Genomic DNA, 21,021 nt, shown 5'->3' with positions numbered 1-21,021 from the left:
GATGTAGGTAACGAATCAGATTTGAGGATGAATCCTTTCAAAGATTGAGGGAATGATGGAGGTACAATCATCCTATCTAATGATCCTTTACAAGGGATTGGAGGTCCTATGACAAGGTCTAAGACTAAAAGGTTGAAGCAAGCATTGCAAGGCTTGATTCTAAAGATCAAAGAGAAAGAAGACCAATGTGAATTAAGGGCTACACCTTATTGGGTCACTCTCCTACAAATTGATGAAGATGCTTTGAAGAAAACTTGAATAATCACTTTGGGAAGCATAATTTACAAGACAAAAAGCATGCATGAGCTGAGTTGATTAATTTTGGTGGACTATTAATATTGGGCTGATCAGATAATAATTAAACCCAACATGTTAGGCCTATTTTTAGACTTGTAATGGGTTGTCACAACTTTTATTGTTATTTTAAAGTCTTTAAATTTTTATATTAGTTATTAGGCATTAGGCCTAAATTAGGGTTATTAGTATCGTGAAGTGTTGGTTGCAGATAGGGTCACACTCCTTTTATAACTTTGGTTTTACCGGCAAGTTACGGTTAGGGTCAAGTTCCTTATTGTTTATACCTATTTTCAAGATGATCCTTAAGTGGTCTCTCCTATCATATACGATTTTAAATACCAAATGAATTCACTTTGTAATGTTACATCATGCATAATGTTATTACAAGATTTGTTAATATATCTTTTTCTTATAAAAAATACATTTGTGTGTGCTGAGAAAATAATGATAACAATGATAATAACAAAGGTTATAATATTGATGTTCACAATATTAAAAAAAAAACATCAATAACAATCGTAGTGAGCCACATAAATAAATTGAATTATTTGTTTTTATAAATAAAACTTAATAACAAAAATTCAAAAAGGCAAAATTATCTTTTTACTTTAAAAAGTTACGCTAAATCTAATTTAAAATTGAGTTAAAAATGAATTTAACAACATTTTAATCGAATAAGTTATAGTTTACGATTTATATTTGAATCCAAAAGCTGAAAACAAACAACCTAGGTGGATACTACACATAATACATTAATGTCATCGTGACAAAAAATATTATGATTTTCTAGTTAATTACTATAGTTATAATTATTATTATAATTTTATGAAACTTTAGATTTGACTATATGAACATCATTGAACTATTTTGGCCTTTTTTAAAAAAATAAACTATTTTGAACTCTCAAAATATTATCATTAATACTCATTAACTATCTTGCAGAATTCAGAACACAAGTCAGAAGTATAGTTTTCTACTTCAAATATCTAACATAATATTTCCTTCATACTAAAATAGTTGCAGTTTTGACTTTTAAGAAAAAAAATTAACTTGATATTTTTACTTTTAACGAAATATTTAAATATCTATTTTAATTTTATCATGTAATAAATAATATTATCTTGGGTAACTTATTAATATATTTATTGAAATTAAAAGAGAATAAGAATATTTTGTTAAATTATCTCCTAATAAATATTAATTTTCTTAAAATATTTATTTTCTTGATCTGTATAAAAAAAATCTTAAATATTATTTATTTTGGGACCAAAGGTACTAATAAGTCATTAATGTTTGTGATTCAGGGGATTTTCTTAGGGGAGTGGGTTGACAAAATCCCTTGATGATGGATATACTTGTCCTTTCCTTCAGTTATATACAGTATATCATGCTGTAATTTGACTTAAACATTCAAATTTGCCATAGACATACGCATTACGCAACATCTGTACAAGAACTTTAGTCTACGTATTTATTCCAAGTGGGTGGGCCGTCCTCATAACGTTATTTCTTATTTTCACACAAAATTATTGTATTTGTTTTATTTTTAAGCATCGAAACTATACTGATAATAAAATCTTATTTTCATTAAGTTTTGTCATTAAAATACAGATTATTTTTTTTTCTTCAAATTAAACTAAGACAGGCCTAGGTTTTTTCCATAAATTAAAGCGTGAAAGTAGATAATTTTATTATCATGATACCCAAACGCTTCTTTTTGTGGTGCTTCTCTCATCCATATGATTTGTGTACAAATTTCAAGAGTACAAAATAATCATTTGAAAGAATTGATTCGGAGGTACACTAGTATGCTCCTTCACAATACAAGTACACTAGTATGGTTACTTGGTGCGTGTTTTATCTACATTGGAAAAGTGAGAAACTTCTGTTCAACGTGGTTGGAACAGTTTACCAAACACACCCTAAGTGATTTCAACACCAATGAACGACATGTTGAAGATGGTATGTACTTATCCGCTACTGTAGTAGTTGCTGAGATAGATACTCCTGCATTACTGGAGATACAACTTGAGAACAAACTCCATCGCCTATACTCATTCTGCATCTCTGATGATTGTAAAAAGGATTTTCCTTAATCACTTCTTTCTAAATAAAGTAAATATTGAATGTTTTTATGTTTCCAAACATTGAAAATATTACTTTTTTTCATTTCTGTCTTTGTAAAATATTAAAAAAAACCTAATAGAAGAATATTGTAAGAGATTACATTTACTCATTTTCTAAACCGTTTACAAATCCCAAAACTCAGCTTCAAGCTTTGGCACTTTGCCTTAAAGTTTGTATACTTGACAAGCTTTGAACTCCACTTTCATTCAAAAAATACTTTTCAGCATTTAATCAAGGCAATGATAATCAAGATTTTCTAAAACCTAACAGATCCTCTCTAGAGAAATCATCATTGTGCCTACTTGTACGTGCCATAAAAATAGATACAAATTTTAAGCTACAAAATTGGGAAGAATCCAAAATTTACTTTCACATTAAAATTCCTTCCACATTGTTGAGGGCCCTTTTTGCTAACTTAAACTTTTGAGTTAGATCTTTATTGGTTTTCACAATATACTCCTTTATGAAAAACTCAAGGCCTTGCCTAAAACTTTCAAGTTCAGGGGTCACTGCTGCACGTGTGAAGATATTCCATACCAAGTTTTCAGGATACTCTAAAATGGCCTCAAACAGAATGCGGAAATGCATGATCCTTTTTGGTGTCAATAGGGTGATATCATTCAGATCGACAGTCTTCAGAACAGAAAGGGATAGAGTGAAAGAGGCAACCATTTCAGCCACAAATTTTGCAAGGTGCATTGACCTCATTAGCGGCATTGACTCCAGATCCTTAAACTGGTCCCACAGACAAAACTGCAAATAAAACCATAGGAAAAAGAATATATGAAAAAGGTTCATACAGAAACATAAGTATTAATGTATTATTATAATAACATCAAGTAAAATAACACGATTCAGTTCCACTTCCTAAGCATGGATTGTTGTAAACCTTTTAGCCATGGTTCACCAAATTTAAGAGAATTTGAAAGTCAATATGCCTATATGTATATATGAAAAAGAAAAAAAATAGAACTTGTTAACTTGCTCTTGTTATTGAAAGCCAATATCATCAATTTCTAGGGTACAAGAAAATCTTCGAGAAAGTCTAACTATTAGGTTCATTTATTTTTTTTTTACTTTTTTTCAAAAAAGTAAATGTTTCAGATAGAGTAGAGACATGACTTGCCTTCTAAAAAGTAGTAAATAGATTTAGAAAATTAATTAACAAAACATCCTAATCCATGAAACCAAAAATGAACCATTACCACGGGAAGGCCTCATGGAGTGCAAATAAATTCATATTTGTTTGCTGTTACAAATAAATAAATGCATGTTTGTTTATCCAATTCATTTTGCTTAAGAAACTCATTACACAATCTCAATGCAAACAATTCAAGCTATCTGATAATATTCCCTTAAAAAACCCTGAAGTATTCAGTTTAATTGTTTCTTGGATATTGGGATATGCATCTTGATTTTTCAGATTGCACCTCAATAAAATATGCCCAAAATAGATATAAGGGGAGATTTATGTGGTCGATGATTCAACCCGACATGTACTTTTGGAGTAAAGAGACAAAAGCTGTGCACAATTTATGAGACAGTTTGGATGATTTTCATCCAATTCATTTTTGAGGTTTTTCTGTTTTGGCAGGAAGGAGAAAAGTGCTTTTTCTTTTGGTAACCTGGACATGCAAGCCCCTGCATAAGGCGCATCTATCGATTCACAATTCAACAATTATGATGCACTCATATTTTTCATAATAAGTGTTCCTCTAGTCATATTTTCCCTCTATGTGAGTAGTTAAAAAATGTAACTGTTTTGACTCATGAGGCAAATACTACACAATTCCACAATTTAGTTCTCATCTAAATCCTACAACAGGGAGAGAAAATCAATACCTGTAGAGTAAACTTATGATTTTTGTCATGCTCGCATAACTTGGAAGCCAACACTGTATAATACTTGTTAAAAACTTTCTCTTGCAAGCAACACTCCACAAGAACCCGCATGATACCTCTGTCCTGTATATCACATGATGGAAGGCCACAGAATTGAAATAACACATTACTAAAGTGAAAAGGAAAAAAGAAAAAGAAAACATGAAGGAAATAAAAGGCTTACCTGCTTGCCTGGTAGTTCCAATCTTAGAAGCTTCTCAAATGCATCAAGATAGTCCTCCCCACTCATTATTATACAAAAGATTGCCCTTCTGGCATCTGTGTTCATCTTTTGAGCAGCGGCAAGCTGAAGCATTCTTTGGGTTTCAAGAACATCCTTGTCTATTCTGTTGGCAACTTCTTCAACATTACCTGTTGAAGAAGCCACATCCCCAGACAACCACCATTGGCCCTTCTTGTCAGGATCAAGTAATTTGCTCCATTTAAGCCCTCTAATCAAAATGTCATCAACTCTTAACTGAAAACCAAATTTAAATTAAGAATTTGAAGGACGTATGATGATATGAATGTCTTTTGAATAGCAACAATTCAAAGGATGATCACAAGTATCTTTCTCACAATACATATGCCAAGCAAAAGACAAAACAATTAAAAGATGCAGAAATCAATCAACTTGAGAGCTACCAGGCAGATGAAGCCTGGAAAGTTAGAAAACAAGAGTATGGATCTTCTCTTAACAAAGACAACCAAAAAAATTGAGGCCGATCTTGTGAAGAAACCTAAACCTTTGAAAATTATACAAGATCATCTGTTCTGAAACTACTTGCATCGTAAGAATTGAACTCAACACTGTCTTTCAACAAGCCAAGAATTTCAACTGTCATAGACACTCCCTAAACCATAGTATTAATACCTAAGCATGGATCTTCAATTATTATGTTTGAATAGTTTTAAAGAAAGCACATAGTTTGGTCTTATAAACAGTAGCATTTGCAGGAAGGATGCTCAGCCACAGGAACATCATTTCTGAGACGACCCAGTTAGCTATCCAGAAAGAAAAAAAAAGGATTTTCTTGGCAAAGAACCAACATATAACTTAGCTATCTTTTTAGCAAAGTACATAGTAAGGTTTTATTTTATTTGAGAAAAAACTATAATGGAACATAACAGTTAATGCCTTTATAAAAAGAAGCTTCAACAATAGACAATGCCACAAAACACAAATTAGAGGCAGAGTACCTTCCGTAACCACTTCTTAATCCGAGTGTGATGTGCAGAGTCCTCATTTGGCTTCTTTTTGTTATTCTTGATGTCACATATGATTTCAAGCATGAACTCCATCTACAAGTTACCAAGGAATCAGTGCTGACCTGTGCGTAGAAAAAATAGTTTTTTTCCCCCTTTTATTATAAAACAAAGCATTCTCACTCTTTTACTATTTTTCTTTTCATTGTCATCTTCAGAGGAAGCCTTCAACTTATTTGATGTATTCTGAACACTAAGAATGAAATCTTTCATGGCAGCTGGATCATCAGCCCTTAATTTCATCCCACAACCTATTCAGACACATAAGATAAAAATAAGTCAGAGATGGTTCACTAATTGATCAAGTTCCTTTGTAAATTATACAGAGAAGTAGCTACAGTATATTACATGGAATCATCAGTTCACATACTTGAGGGGAAAATAAAGGAGATAATCGTACGAGTGAATAGAGGAAAGAGGTGAAAACCACATACACAAATTTACAATGACCACCACCAAAGCCTTTTCCCACTAAGTTGTGTCAGCTACACAACTCAAATAATGCCATGTGTTCTATCATGAATCCTTAGAAAATACATTTATAGATTTAAGTTATTTTTAATGTTTTCACCTAGACTTTTTCTTGGTCTCCTAGTCCTATATCTAATTATATGGCTATCCTGCATCTGGTTCACTCCTTACTGTGTTTCTATTAGCCTTCTTCTCACATGGCCAAACCACCTTAGGCAAGATTTTACCATCTTTACCTCAATAGATGATACCCTCCCTACTTTCTCTCTAATGTATGCATTTATTATCCTGTCTTGTACACTCATCTACAACAGCATTCTTATCTCTGCAACACTAAGCTTAATAGCTTATGCTCCTATTGACTGTCTTTATGGCCCAACATTCTGCTCCACAGTCCATACAGCATCAAAATATTATGGTTGATACTTGAGCGGTAGAAATGATTAAAATAAAACAGAAGAGATCTGTCTTGCAGATATAATACATGAGGAATGTAAGAATACCCATAGTGCTTGATACACTTACAAAGTTTTTCAGTGAAGATACCACAGCCAAGCTTGGTTAGCTTTATGAACAAACCAAAGGTTGCACTGTATGACTACAGCTATCTGACAATCTTAAGTTAGCCACATGCACCAGTGCTTTTAAGCAGATCAAAAGCTAAAATCTAGACTTGAAAATTAGACATTTAAAATATATAGTTCTTCAATATCAAAGTCATCCCATGCAAACCCAAAAAACAAAATGGATATCAACAAAGCACAATAAGGTTTTAAAGGAAAAGAATCCATTTCACCAGTAATCACTTCAATGTGGTACTTCCTTTAAATGCTTAAGCATATGATGATCTAGCAGTCTGCTAGAGATAAGGATTACTAGGAAACTTTTATATAAACCTCTACCATTTACATACATGGAAGCTCTAATTAGAACTGAACACAAACCAGGAAGAAAAAGACAGAACACTTACATTGTAACAATGTCAAAATGATAGAGACATCTGCCTCAGTTAAACGCTTGCTCACCATGACCAGAAAGTCATATATTAAATCACTGAAAAGCATTACAAGATATATTTCAGAAAAATGTGGTTAAACAAAAGTTAATATAAAGCATTTGTTGCAGTACAGTTTACCCACCTAGAACAGACTCCAAATATGCATAAATAGGATAAGAGAAGAATAAGATTCCGCAAGGAGAGATTGTCTTCTTTATTGTACTCATCCTGAGCAGAAAATATAAGAAGACTATAACTTTTGTAATCTCTAAAACACTGTAATGAGAGCAAAAGGTGATCCGGAGAAGAAACTAAAACTGAAAAGGCCAACGAATAAAAAACACATTAGCAAATTGGTTTTTAATTTATTTGTTTGTATTCTATACCTCAAAACATTTTGCAAAGGAAGCCACAAACTTTGCACTGAAGTCAACACCGACCAAACATGCCATCCCAGCAACAAATGCAGCAAAAACAGCAGCATACCTTCAAAAGAAAAAAAAAATGTCAGTTACAATGAACACAAATAAAAAGGCTAGAAAGCTAGACAGCAGGAACAGCCACCAGGAAAAATTACAGGAGTTGGGATTGCCACAGGGACAAACAAAATATTTAACACAGGATCAAGGAGGAAGAATCTGACATATCCAAAGATCAAATAATACTCTCTGAATCCCTACACAATGTTTACAATAATAACAATGACCTCAATCTTGACACCCAAGATTAATTATTCTAAACTACACAGATTCCTGCACAAGAATATCTAGTGTGATTCAATCATATTTTAGATATCACTGTCAAAAAAGCTTTTTTAACCATGTTTTACCTTCTCATCTGGACAAACAATATCCTCAACCTCTTCCTTTCCCTATGCCATTAATCTTGCATGTTTTCATATTTCCTGGTTGGAGCATCTGAATATAAGGCTCAAGGCTAAAACTAAATCTGACCAAATCCTTATACAATCACAATCTTTAAAAGCTTAAATGTATCTTATCCTATTGTTCAAGACTACAACTAAATTTGATTGAATATCTTCATTTATTTTCTGACCTTCCCCTAAAACCAAAATAGAGCTCAACAAATTGCCTCCAACACAGAAAACAAAAAATCAAGGATTTAGCAAGATCACTGAGGGAGGTAAGAGTAAAATAGTAAGGCAAAAATCCTTAACTGTTGATTGCCACGGGGACCACTAGAACATGATGCCAAGACTTCCTCGGTCAAGATCTGTGAAGCAACACTACGAGCAACAGACTGCAATGGATTACATCATAGAAGTTAAGTAACTATTAAAAAGTCCACAGGAACAAAACTGCTTTTGTTTCAAAGAAGCAATCAAACGACTAGTATGGAAAAATAAAACATCAGAAACATAGGCATATTAAAAATGAAAGTAGGCATATAATATGTATGTTGAGTCCACAAATCAAGTAGTTGGAATAGTAACTCCTTTAAACAATCATTGCACCAGCAGCAGTTCCCAATATCCTATATGATTCAATTTAAAGCATAACCAGTAGGGAGAGAGTAGCAGCACAAATGATTTTACAGTGACCACTCATTCTTTATGTGGAGAAGATAACCAAGATGATTCAATTCAACAACAAAAAAAAAATCTACCAATCTTGTTCTAATTCATGAAAGTTATCAATCTATCCCCTAAAGTGACTTTAACCTCCATGCTGGAATTAGCAAAAGATCTTTGTACTTTACTTCCAAACTAATTCAAATTTGACAAGGCAAACTACGACAAATTCCTTCTATAAGGGTAATCTTTAGAAATGGGCATGGCGTCACAGATAATTTAAAAAGAAAAGCTCTTTTCAATTATAAAAAGTTAAGTGCAATAGCAGGAATAAAAGGATAATTTTTAACCCTTCCTAGAATCATTTTCATCCTCTTTCTCACCTCTCCTTTTATCCATTTCAAAACAAAAGCATATAAATTTTGTTAAAAGATATAAAACAAGCACTCATTTGCAAGACTATGAGTGACATACCTGAAAGATCAAGGACAATTCCCCAGTAATTGACTCAACATTAGATTCAGAAAGCCTGTTAAGAAGGCCTAAAGAAACAAGTTCAAGTAGAAAGAAAAACAATCAATGATATACAGTTAGAAATGCAAAAGTTAAAACAAGCCCCTCCTCCCTACCTCGCACACGTCTTCGAATTTGAGTATGCTCTTCAGGTTCATTGCCAGCACGAGCTCTCAAGTGAGGCGCTATATATTTTTCTTTGGCTTTCTTTTCTGGAACTTCAGCAGGAGCATCCCCCAATTTCACCTCCTTTCCACAAGATTCCACAGGCTTGGACATGCCAACACCATCATCCTCCACATTGTCTTTCTGCTGTTGGCCAGACACTTTCCTTTTCTTATGTTTCTTCCTTGAAGGCACACTATCAGGAACATCATCCGATTCTATGTCTTCATCAGAAGTTTCTACATGCCCTGATACAGCAACCACTGCTTCCACTTTGATTCTTTTATTTGACAACTTGTCCTTCTTACTCGACAAGCTCTTCTTCAATCTCATCGCAGACAATTCACCAGTACCAGGAACCTCCCCTTCTCCCATAATAAAATCAAAAGCTGACGACATTCCATCTAGTATTATGTTTAGCCCATCATCCACTCCCCTCAATTTTCCTTCCTTCACCTTGAGCTTCTTGGAAAGCTTCCTTTCAAGCTCTAGATCCTTTTCAGCGGCTATAGAAACAAGCTGCATGCCCATCTCCACCATGCTCTTCCCGGAACTTTTGCTAGAACCCTTCGTTTTCTTCTTTTTCTTTGCAACAGAACCACCCCGTTCTTCCTCTGACAACATGTATTCTTCATCTGTCTCATATTTCCTAGAGTAAGATTCAAACTTCTCAACTTGTGCTTCCTTGACACTAGGACTAACTGATGTGTCGGATTTGCTTTTAGTTTCTAACTCAGAATCTGAATCGTTGCCATGTTTTTTCATAGCTCGAGATTTCTATAAAACAGTAAATGAAAATTTTAAAAATCTCATTGTTCTAGTAAGAAAACAATATATAAAACTAAAAAAAAAAAAAAAGGCTATGATAGAGTTACCTGGTGGAGTAGCCAGGACTGATGTTTTGATGCATTCTTTGCCAAGCGGGATTCTTTCCTTCGTTCCCGACGTGATTGCTCCGAGGTTTGCTTCTCTGAAATGTAGTTTATTCAAACACATACAATAAAATAAAATAATTGAAGTAGCTAAAAGAATTCAATGCAAAACTGGAAAAAAAAAAAAAAAAAAAAAAGAATTTTTTAGAGGTTTTAAGGAAAGAGGGTTACCCATGATTTGCTTCAGAAGTGAAGTTGAAAAAAGGGTGTGAAGGTTAGAGAAATAATGGGCGCAGTGGACGTGTGGTGCCGGTGCTGACGGAGAACAGCGAGAACGAACCTGAGGAAGACGACTATTGTTGGGTTTCAAATTGGGCAATAGATCACTTGATTGGGCCTGAAAATTAAAGGCCCGTTCATTAAGCCGGTTAATTTTAATTTAGAATAATAAAAGGGTTAAATATTTATTAAATTAATATTTTAAATACATAAATTAAGGATAATTAAATTATAATACAAATTTATTTTTAATTTTTTGATAATTTAAAAAAATCAAAATAAAGCTACAAATGAGAGGTGAAAAGAGATAAGCAATTAAAAAATAATAATTTCTCAATATATTCAAACCCTAAATTAGTGAAATTATGTTTTTAGTCTAACAATTATTGATGGTTTTGGTTTTTAATCTCCTAATTTTTATTCAACTGATTTTCATCCTCATTATATTATTCATCTTTGTAGTTTGATAGCTCTAATATGTGACATGTCTTTTCACGTGACAAATGAGTATGTGTCAGGTATCAAATTTGTTGACATGTGATTATAAATAATATTTTTTATATTTTAATAATTTTAAAATTATTAAAAAAATGTTTTATTAATTAGTTTTCTTTTATTAACTCTGTTTCTCCTCCACACCAAACAACGGTGACCATTACCTAACTTGAGTTTTGGAACAACAAATGTAGGCAAATGGATCAAAGCAGGTTTCTTTTAGAAACTTATTTATAAAAGAGGGATGTTTTGAAATTTTTTTTAGAGGGGGTCTATTTTTGGAGAAAACTCGTCAATGGAGTTGGCGAGTTAGACACGTGACAGCAACTTGTGGAAATCGCGAGTGGAGATGGCGAGACACGGTCCACGTGGCGGGTCCCGCCATTCGTAATGGCGAAATGTTTTTTTTACGGAATTTTTTTTTAAACTTGAAACGGGTATAACTTTTGATAGGAATGTCCGTTTGAGGCCCATAATATGTCAAAATGCTCGAAATTGAATGAAGAATTCCCTGGCAAATCCCTGAAGGGGATTTGGTCAACTCGTTTTTCCAAAAAATTCAACCACCCATTTTTTTAATAAAGAATCTTATTTTTGAGCTACTTAGAGGCGTTTTTTGGAAAAATGAGTTGACTTAAGGATTTTCCAAGGGATTCTTTATTCAATTTCGAGCATTTTGACATATTATGGGCCTCAAACGGACATTCCTATCAAAAGTTATACCTGTTTCAAGTTAAAAAAAAATTCCGTAAAAAAAACATTTCACCATTACGAATGGCGAGACCCGCCACGTGGACCATGTCTCGCCATCTCCATTGGCGAGTTTTCCCAACTGCTGCCACATGTCCAACTCGCCAACTCCACTGGCGAGTTCCCTCCAAAAACATAACCCCTCTAAAAAAAGTTTTAAAATAAACCCTTTCTGAGAATAAGTTTTTAAAAGGAACCCGCTTTGGTCTATTTGCCAACAAATGCAACAAGGAACAAAACATCCCCATGATCCTTGAAACAGCTAGATTTCATGTTCTTTTTTATCATTCTTATTGTCGGCAAAAGATGCAAAATTGAAAGGATTTGAATCCAAAAGAATCTTCAAAAGTATCAAAAGATGAGAAATTTCTAAAACATTGTCAAATAGGGTAAAGGGATGAATCTTGAAATCATTTTCTTAGACCATAGAAACCAGTTGGACCATACTTCAATACAAAATTATTTGAAATTGTGTTCCCTCACAATAGAATTCTTGTTTAAAATTATTATTATATTATTTAAAATATTTTCAAATCTAAATGTAACTTCAATACCCATCCTTTTTAAAACAAAAAACATTGTCAAATGGATGGATCAGATATGGGTCTACGAAGTTGTGGGTTTGGTGTGCGCAAGGTTCGTCGGGGTTAGTGGTGGTTCCGTCGAGGATCTAATTGTGTGCGGTGGTGATGGGTGGTGGCTCAGATTTGGGTCGTGTGAGGTTGATGAGGTTGTGGGTTTGGTGTGCGTAAGGTTCGTCGGTGTTAGTGGTTGTTTCACTGCAGATCTAGTCGCATGCGGTGGTGATGGATTGTGGCTCGGGTTGGATCTCGAAGGGTAGGTTCACCAATATTGGATTAGGTGATGGTCACGATGCCTTGGTGCATAGGAGAGAGAGTTAATAAAATTAATTTAAAAAAACATTTTGTAATAATTTTAAAATTATTATAATACAAAAATATGATAAGTAATCATGTGTCACCTAATTTAACAAGTGGAATGCATATTATCAGTTAAAAGGGGTTCTCAAACAATAGGGAAAGGATGAAAGAAAAAATGCTTTGAGGACGAAAATCAATTAAAAAAAGTTGGGACTAAAAATCAAAATTTCTAATATTTGGGAGATTAAAAATATAATTTATCATATAAATTATTATATTGTGTTGAAAAAAGTTACGATAATTATCTTTCATGTTTTTAGGAGATATCCTTCTATGAGAGTCCCAAGAGAATTTAATTGATTCATCATTTTTATTTTTATTTTCATTTGTTTCAAGAGAGATATTTATTAATTTTGATTCTTTTTGGATCAAGATGTATGAATTTATGGGTCGATGTGTCTATATAGATCATGTTCATGGGTCTATGTGGCTTTATTATAAATTTTTCTTTAATGAGAGTACTTCTTGTTTATTTAACTTTATCATTTTCATCTTTATTTATAGATTGAATTTTGATATTTTAAAAAATTATCAATAATTAAAATAATTTTATATTACAATATATTGTAATTTTTTTATCACAAATCTAAAATATAAGTTATATATTTAAAAAAATATTTTATTATAATATAATTTATCTGTTTAAAATTATATAATTATTATTAATTTTAATTATTAAATGATAAATTGGATTTTGAAGTGATTGAAAACATTTTTTATGTGAAGTTTGTTCTAGTTGAAACTCATGATTCTACTGCCAAAAGGAATGAATGATGTTTGACGTGCAAGATTTGGTCACATCCACTTGAAGTCATGAAAGTTCATACAAGATGAATTTCAGATAACAAATCTTCATATGTAGTCTTTAAATACAAGAGGAGTTAAACTAGATTACCATTATGACTGTGATTTAGGTCACGAAATTAATGTGCAACTTCGTGGCATAATGACTAAAGCACTTTTGAAATCAAGTTTGAAGTTGGTGAAGCTAAAACTTAGCACTTCCATGACAAATCTTAGAGTGAGTTTAGATAGAAAATTTTAATTATGAAAAGTAATTTATCAAAAAATTTAAAATTTTTTAATCTAAAATTCATTGTTTGGATGTTTTCTTATGAAAAATTTAATTTTTTGGAATTTTAAAACAGAATTTTAAACAACTAAAAATGTGAGATTTTAATTTCTTTCTAAATGGTGAGAAATTGAAATTCTCTTCTTGATAGAGGAACATTCTAAAACGTTCACGTATTTTCTTAATCACTTTCATCATCTCTTCCACCTGAAACTTTTCGAAATTCGGTTCTCGAACTTGCAACTCTTCCATCATGTCGATAATCATTTTCTTCAAGAAACACTGTCTGAGCTTGCGGAGCATCGATCGGGTGCAGGCATAGGGGGGCACATAAAACTGCACCTGCCAGTCAGGAGAGTAGTCATCGTTGTCCATCACGTGGCAGAGGTGCTTACTAGCGCGGAGGACTTGGGTCATGTCTTGCGTCATTGACTGAATGTTGTAGTCGGGTGTGGTGGTGTACGCCACCGTATCCCGGTTCCCCTACGACTCCCCATGTTGTATTAGGATTCTTTTGTTTGGAAACACACCAACCATATCTTCTTTTCTCTTTGCATTCATTTTCTTTCACTCTCACAATTTTAATTTTTTTTTGTCCAACCACAATTTTAAAAATAAAATAATTTCATTGAAGTATTTAAAATTCTTAGGATTAAAAATTTCTCAGAATTTTAAATTCCCTCATCCAAATACACTTTTAGGGAAAAGTGTTAGTGCTATGGAATTTTGCCTTTATTTGAATTTTGAATTTAGAAAAAGTTTTAGATAGTCTTCTTGTTGCGAATTTTATGTTTTGCTTTAGTTAATTAACGTAATTTCAAGTGAATCCAGTGATAGATGAAATTGTTTAAGAATTTCAAATATAAAGTTACACCAAAAAATTATAATGCATAGTTTTTTCATCTTTTAGATATGACCTTTTACATAACTAATTGTGTGTATGTAATTTTTTTGGGTGACGTAAATTGAATGATGATGCATTATTTTACTTGTTGAGATTTATTAAAATTAATTATTTACTTAATGTAATCAAAAGATATCATTTTTATGAAATTATGTGCTTATTTTTTATGCAAAATATGTTTACATTTTCGAATACTTGTATAAAAGTAAAATTAGGCTTGGTACTCTTAAATAAAATTTGAGAATCGAGTTTTACGGGTAAAAAAAAACGTAATTAAAAGAAAAGATTTCATTAAAGGTAATCAATCAATTTTTTTTAACAAAAATTAATCTTGGACAAAATTGATGAATACTTTACCCAAATAACATGATTAAATTCATACATATTATTTTTGCATTAATAAGTGACTTATAAATAAGTGGTGATTAAAATGTATTATATTTATATACCAAGTTAGTCTTGGGCATAGTTGAGAGATGAGACAGCCCAGGACCCATGTTTAAAAGGGTCCTACAAAATAAAAAATATATATTTATATTTATGTGATAATTTTTTTCTATATAGTTTTATATTATTTTCATAAATAGATTGAAATTGTTTCTTGTTTTATGTTTCTTTTTATTCAAACCCATGTTTAAAGGGTCCTAAAAAGTATAAAAAAAATATATTTATGGTTATGTAATATTTTTTATATTATTTTTATAAATGGGTTGAAATTATTTTTCATTTTATGTTTCTTTTTATTTAAATTAAAATGACATATTTTTTTCCTAATGTGTTATATTCATAAATTTATGTTAGATGAATTTTAATATATACTGAACCTATTATAATAAGTTAGTGATTGTTTTTTTTTAACAAGAAAATTAATACAAATCACAACTTAAATTATTAGAAAAATTAAAACAAAAATTTAATCTATTAGTAAAGAATAAAAATATATGATATGGGAAAGAAAAGAGAAATAGAACGAAAAAGAAAATAAAGAAGATTTTAAGAAATAAAATTACATAAAAAAGATATATTCATACTATGTATATTTTTTCTTCTTCTTTTAGATGTGACCTTTTATAAATTATTTGTGTATGCAAATTTTTTGGCGAGATAAATTGAATGAAAATTGTGATGCATTTTTTTTAGTTGTCGATATTTATTAAAATCATATATTATTTGCTTAATATAATCAAATGATATTATTTTCAATGAAATTAAGTATTTATTTTTTATGTGAAATATATTTGCATTTTCAAATATTTGAATAAAATTGGATTTATGCTGGTTTTCTTAAGTAAAATTTTGAATTTAAGGTTTCTGAATTAAATATATAATTAAAAATAAAGATTTCATTAAAAATAATTAGCAAAATTCTTGAATCAATAAATACTTCCCAAAAATAACATTGATTAATAAATAAAAATGATAGTAAGAGTCTTATTATCTATTTTTCCCTCTTGTAACTCATAAAATATCGGCACCGGTCTAATTATATATAGTCATCAAAATATTAATCATCATCACGGTAACTGTTGCTTTGGTATTTATATATTTTATGCATGTAAGTCTCTGCAAGCCAATAACACGACCGCCAAGGCAGGCCGCGGAACAAAAATATACTCTTTTCAGTGTATATCCATTTGACACGTTCCACATGGCATATATTCAAGAACTCACCATTCCAAAACAAAGGAATAGCCTAATATAAGCATATTTGTTTATATTCAAAGTACAATTCTGTTACTATATCTTATATATTTGACAGATAATAAATTATTAAACATATAATTAGGAGTTTATATTCATATTTGTGTGTATTGATAAAAAAAAATTACTTACTAAGATATGTCAGCTTTTAAATAAATTTTTGTGTCTCAACATATTTTCTAACTTTTAACCGAGAGAAACCTTAAATAAATAAATAAAAAGTACATTTTTTTTTTTCATGTATGGATACGAACTCTAAAGTATTCATTGTTAATTTCTGTCCACGAGCACATACACAAGATATGAATATTTTACTGTCAACATAATTTATTTATTAATGTATAAGATTAAGATTAAAATTTCTATACAATTTAATTAAAAGCCACAAGTTTATATTACTTATGTGAATTATTGTTTGTTTGGTAATTCTGTTGAGACTAGTAAGATTTAGAATTGTCCACTTTATGATTAAGTCCAAAAAAGAAATTGAATCTCTACGTGTGAATACAAGTTATACGGTAAAAGCCGGCCTCCTCGTGCGACGAGGCTTGTTCCAAGTAATATGTGCGTCGATAAGATCAATACATAACAAGTCCTATATATATAGAGAGAGAGAGTCTACATTGAAATGCAAATTGGTGTGGGCTAACAATTAATTCATCAAAGCAATAACATATTTGAATAGTTCAAATCAAATGGCTTCTGCAGCTCGCTTGGCCTTCTTTGCCGTTTCCATGGTTTTGCTTTCCTCAGTGGCTATGGCAACTGATTTCACTGTTGGTGATGGGACTGGCTGGACTGTTGACTTTAACTACACTGCGTGGGCAGAGGGCAAAGTTTTCCGTGTTGGTGACACCCTTTGTAAGTTCAAAACAAAAAACAAAATTCATATTCTTTAATCTTTATCTTTTCTATGTTACTAGTTAATTTGTTGGTCAGATGGTTCCTTAGAGGGGAAATAAATAATAATAAAAAAGATAATTTTTTTAATTAAAATAAAATATAAAAATATGGATTTCCTAAAAGCAAGAGAGTTAGGACTAAAGAGAAAGTCAAATAAAGATCTTTTGTGTACTATAATCTCAAATGTTATTATTAGTTCGGATACATACATTAAATGATAAAATATAAGCAAAAATCCCTAGATTCATAGAAATGTAAAACAACATATAAGTTATATATAATTTTATATAACTTTAATTATGTTGTTTCAATTATATTTTTTAAAACATTAATGATAAATAATAAAATTTATAAATAAATTAATAATAATATAACGAATATTAATTATTTTATTAGTGTATAGTAACACTCACTGTGTTGATGTTAATGAATGGGGTAGGGTTCAACTATGAGAACACGAAGCACAACGTGGTGAAGGTGAATGGGACACAATTCCAGGAGTGCAGCTTCACGTCAAACAACGAGGTATTGTCGAGCGGAAAGGACAGCATAACGCTGAAAGCGGAAGGGAAGAAGTGGTACGTTTGTGGAGTGGCAAACCACTGCGCTGCTCGTCAAATGAAGCTTGTCATCAACGTTGAAACCGCAGCTCCTGCTCCTGCTCCCACTTCCTCCGCTCATTCTCTGCTTTCTTCTGTGTTTGGGGTCCTCATCGTTGCCATCGCTCCCATCTTTGCCTGAGATTTCACACACTTCATTTCTTTTTTGTTTAATTTTTCATGGCTGTCCAATTAATGAATTATTATGTTGACTTATTTTGTTGTTGTTGTATCGTGATGTCAACAATACATGTCTAATTTGATTTGGACTGGAAGATACAAATGTTTGTGGAAAAGAGCATGGTTGCCAAATCTTGTGTCTTTTTATGGGTTCAGTTGATGTCCCCATATGTTTTCTTCTTTTTCTTGGTTAATGATAGTATTTGTCTAGCCAACAGTAGTTTACAATAGTCTTAATTACTGCTTGATGCCAACTTAATTAGGATCACTAATTCTACGGGCATGTTCTGTTAACCTATTTTTGCTTTAAAAAAATAAATCTTATTGTGTCTCTTAAATTAATAAGAGTTTAATTATAGAGTTGTTATATACTCTTTTCATAAGGAAAATAATGAACGGGCACGTATTAGAGGATTAGTACGTTTTACCCAAAATGGGAATAATGCTGAATTCAAACGTAAACCCATGATCAACTGCAGCAATTGCACATTGAATTAATTTGCATCATTTTGGATATATCCATTTCAAAAGTATATTAAACAAGCCATCGATCGGCCTGGCGAAACTTCAATTCCGTCAAATAAATTATTATGACACAACAACTTTCACTTTCTCCTTGTTCACATCATTAAAATTTACATAACCACATTAATTAAACCGGAACCATCCTGGTCTAATTGTGAAAATATGAAGCACCTTGAGCCATGAGGCTTTTGCTTACATCTGCAAGGTAACTTGCTATGACCAATATCAGAACCATCACAAGCATGAATTTGAGAGCAACTTCTCTAGTCGTTTCCTGTGGCAACTGTCTCACATAATTATAATTTTCTTCAAACTGGTGATACTCTTCTGCATGACCTATATCTTCTTCAGCTATTCCCTCTTTGGTTGAGGCTTCTTCGGTGTCTTCTTTTTTATTTGCCCTTCTCTCTTTCTTGTGTTCTTGCTCCTCTTGGCTAATTTGAGGACTTTTCTTTGGCATCACCACCGAAAGAATGCTCTGCATCATGTTGCCATGGATTGCATCGTCATTGCAATATGATGGGATTTCGAATTCTTTCTTGAAACGTTTCCATCTGTTTCCTTCAAAATGACGCTCCCCGCTTATTACCAATAAACCCACATGGTTTATCTGAATTCTTATTTGGTCTCTCCTAAAACCTGAAACAAACAAATATGAAATATCCGTGGTCTAGTTTGTATAAAATGTTTAGATGAGTATGCACAGATTGAATAGCATTCAAATAAATATTGGGTTGTATGAATTCAACAAATTAAATTGCTTTTATGAAGAGGTGAAACCATTCATGAAACATGTTATTTATTCTATATAGGGTTAAATAAGTTTTTGGTCATTTTTAATTTTGTGTTATAGTGCTTCTAAATTTTTTCGCTCTTTTTTAGTTTTTTTTTATTAATTTATATTGTTTATAATTAATCCCCAGCAGAGACAAAATTGGACAATAAAAGGACAAAAAGTTAACCTTATAAGAACTAATTATGAAAAAAAATTAAACAAGGACTAAAGCTAAATAAAATAAATAAACTAAAACTCAAAATTTGAAATTCAACTAAGACTAAAAACTAACTTAACCCTTCTATATATAACTTTAGATACATGCTATGTAACATGCCTGGAAGGTGAAGTTCAAGGGTGTCACGACCCTCTTCTCTACGCCACATAAACAGCGGATCAAAATCTTCATAAGACCGATTAGTATGCTTTGAAATTTCCATTATTTTCAGAAGTTTGGTGTGTGATTTGCTTTTAGGTTGAAGAGGAACCAATTAATATGTTGGTGTGTCTCCTTGCTTCTTTTACATATAGAACGTATAGAAGAGACTTGTAAGGTAAAAAGGGCTTCAAGGTTGCCTTTTGGGTTCGTCATAAACTAGAATTATCCCTTGTTAACCTTTCCAAGTCTCGTCAGTTCGAGGGTTAGTAATTTCTATTGATTATATTTATAAACTAGTACTCTTCTTTTGTTATATTTCTCTAGGAAATAGGAATATTGGGATCATTCAAGTTGTTCCATTCGTGATAACAACGCATGCAAATGCTATACGAAGAAGCAAGCCATGATAATTAATTAATATTTTTACAAATAAAAAAGTTCCATGTAGTCTAAAATTATGTTGTTGTGTTTCCAATTTTTTCTTCTAAGTTTAAACTACTAATATTTTTAGTTTAATTAAAAGAAATTTTCATACATACATATATATATATATATATATATATATATATATATATATATAACATTAAGTATATATAATGAATTTTTTTAACGTAATAATCAATGTTTAAAAAATGTTATAACATTAAAAATCTTTAAGATGGTTAATATTAACAGTATTATAATGATTATAATTATTTTATATGTTGAATATACTTATCTTATATAAATGACATGTGATTCAAATTTTGAACATTTATCCATATCAAGATTGACCCAATAATAAATGAGATCTAAAGAAAATTTTGAAGAAAAAATTATTATTTTAAATAAAAGTTATATTTGGACCCTTTTTGCTAACATGTGTTTTTTTTGTATAAACATTAATATTGTAATTATTTTATATGTTGAATCACTTATCTTATATCAATGACATGTGATAAAAATTTGGAACGTTTATCCTTATCAAAACCCAAATCAATGATATAATGAGGTCTAAAGAAAATTTTAAAAAAATATTATTATAAATAAAAGTTATATTTGAACATTTTTAACACTTTTTTTGTCAACATATAAGACCTTTTTTGTATTATAAATTTTAAAATAAATAATTTATTTGTTGGTGAGCCTATGAACTTCAATTTCTTTACTCTTGGGTGAGTCCTGATTTGTATTGTGAAAAATATGTTCCTCACAAACTTGATATATTTTAAAAAAATATATAAAAAAGGGATTACTTGATTAAATTCAAACCACTTTCTAATTAGATTGAATGAAATTAAATTTAACATTGGATTTTGGTGAACTCCATATATCTCTTGGTAATCAAAGATTAATTAACTTCATACATTTGATTGACATCTTTCAATAATATTGTTCAATACACACGAATAAAAAAAT

General features: G+C 31.2%; 3 protein-coding genes across 3 annotated transcripts; 1 reads left to right on the top strand and 2 right to left on the bottom strand.

Annotated features, from left to right (window-relative positions):
• Positions 1–2,500: 2,500 nt before the first annotated feature.
• Positions 2,501–10,503, bottom strand: LOC114400566 (nucleolar MIF4G domain-containing protein 1-like). The gene is made up of 13 exons (XM_028363066.1): positions 10,352–10,503; positions 10,124–10,218; positions 9,200–10,025; positions 9,045–9,112; positions 8,217–8,299; positions 7,426–7,525; positions 7,182–7,267; positions 7,013–7,095; positions 5,695–5,822; positions 5,506–5,607; positions 4,490–4,783; positions 4,267–4,389; positions 2,501–3,177 (listed from the first exon to the last, which is right to left on the bottom strand). Exons 1-13 carry the CDS (start codon positions 10,353–10,355, stop codon positions 2,794–2,796), a joined length of 2,376 nt encoding a protein of 791 aa, XP_028218867.1. The 5' UTR covers positions 10,356–10,503; the 3' UTR covers positions 2,501–2,793.
• Positions 10,504–16,957: 6,454 nt separating this feature from the next.
• Positions 16,958–18,161, top strand: LOC114398318 (mavicyanin-like). The gene is made up of 2 exons (XM_028360504.1): positions 16,958–17,123; positions 17,605–18,161. Exons 1-2 carry the CDS (start codon positions 16,958–16,960, stop codon positions 17,904–17,906), a joined length of 468 nt encoding a protein of 155 aa, XP_028216305.1. The 3' UTR covers positions 17,907–18,161.
• Positions 18,162–18,438: 277 nt separating this feature from the next.
• LOC114399744 (inactive protein RESTRICTED TEV MOVEMENT 2-like) lies at positions 18,439–19,775 on the bottom strand. The gene is made up of 2 exons (XM_028361959.1): positions 19,582–19,775; positions 18,439–19,108 (listed from the first exon to the last, which is right to left on the bottom strand). Exons 1-2 carry the CDS (start codon positions 19,682–19,684, stop codon positions 18,618–18,620), a joined length of 594 nt encoding a protein of 197 aa, XP_028217760.1. The 5' UTR covers positions 19,685–19,775; the 3' UTR covers positions 18,439–18,617.
• Between the last annotated feature and the right edge of the window lie 1,246 nt (positions 19,776–21,021).

Source organism: Glycine soja, chromosome 19, assembly GCF_004193775.1.
Source record: "Glycine soja cultivar W05 chromosome 19, ASM419377v2, whole genome shotgun sequence".
Classification (NCBI taxonomy): domain Eukaryota; kingdom Viridiplantae; phylum Streptophyta; class Magnoliopsida; order Fabales; family Fabaceae; genus Glycine; species Glycine soja.
Note: the sequence above shows the minus strand (reverse complement) of the source record. Positions and strands in the feature narration are given on the sequence as shown.

Coding starts and splice junctions, on each gene's coding strand:
- LOC114400566 (XM_028363066.1), bottom strand. Junction 7,268..7,425: donor CCTTTGCAAAATGTTTTGAG/GTATAGAATACA, acceptor TTTTCTGCTCAG/GATGAGTACAATAAAGAAGA. Junction 7,096..7,181: donor ATATTTGGAGTCTGTTCTAG/GTGGGTAAACTG, acceptor AATGCTTTTCAG/TGATTTAATATATGACTTTC.
- LOC114398318 (XM_028360504.1), top strand. CDS start 16,958: ATGGCTTCTGCAGCTCGCTTGGCCTTCTTTGCCGTTTCCATGGTTTTG. Junction 17,124..17,604: donor CCGTGTTGGTGACACCCTTT/GTAAGTTCAAAA, acceptor TGAATGGGGTAG/GGTTCAACTATGAGAACACG.
- LOC114399744 (XM_028361959.1), bottom strand. CDS start 19,684: ATGGAAATTTCAAAGCATACTAATCGGTCTTATGAAGATTTTGATCCG. Junction 19,109..19,581: donor CCTTGAACTTCACCTTCCAG/GCATGTTACATA, acceptor TGTTTGTTTCAG/GTTTTAGGAGAGACCAAATA.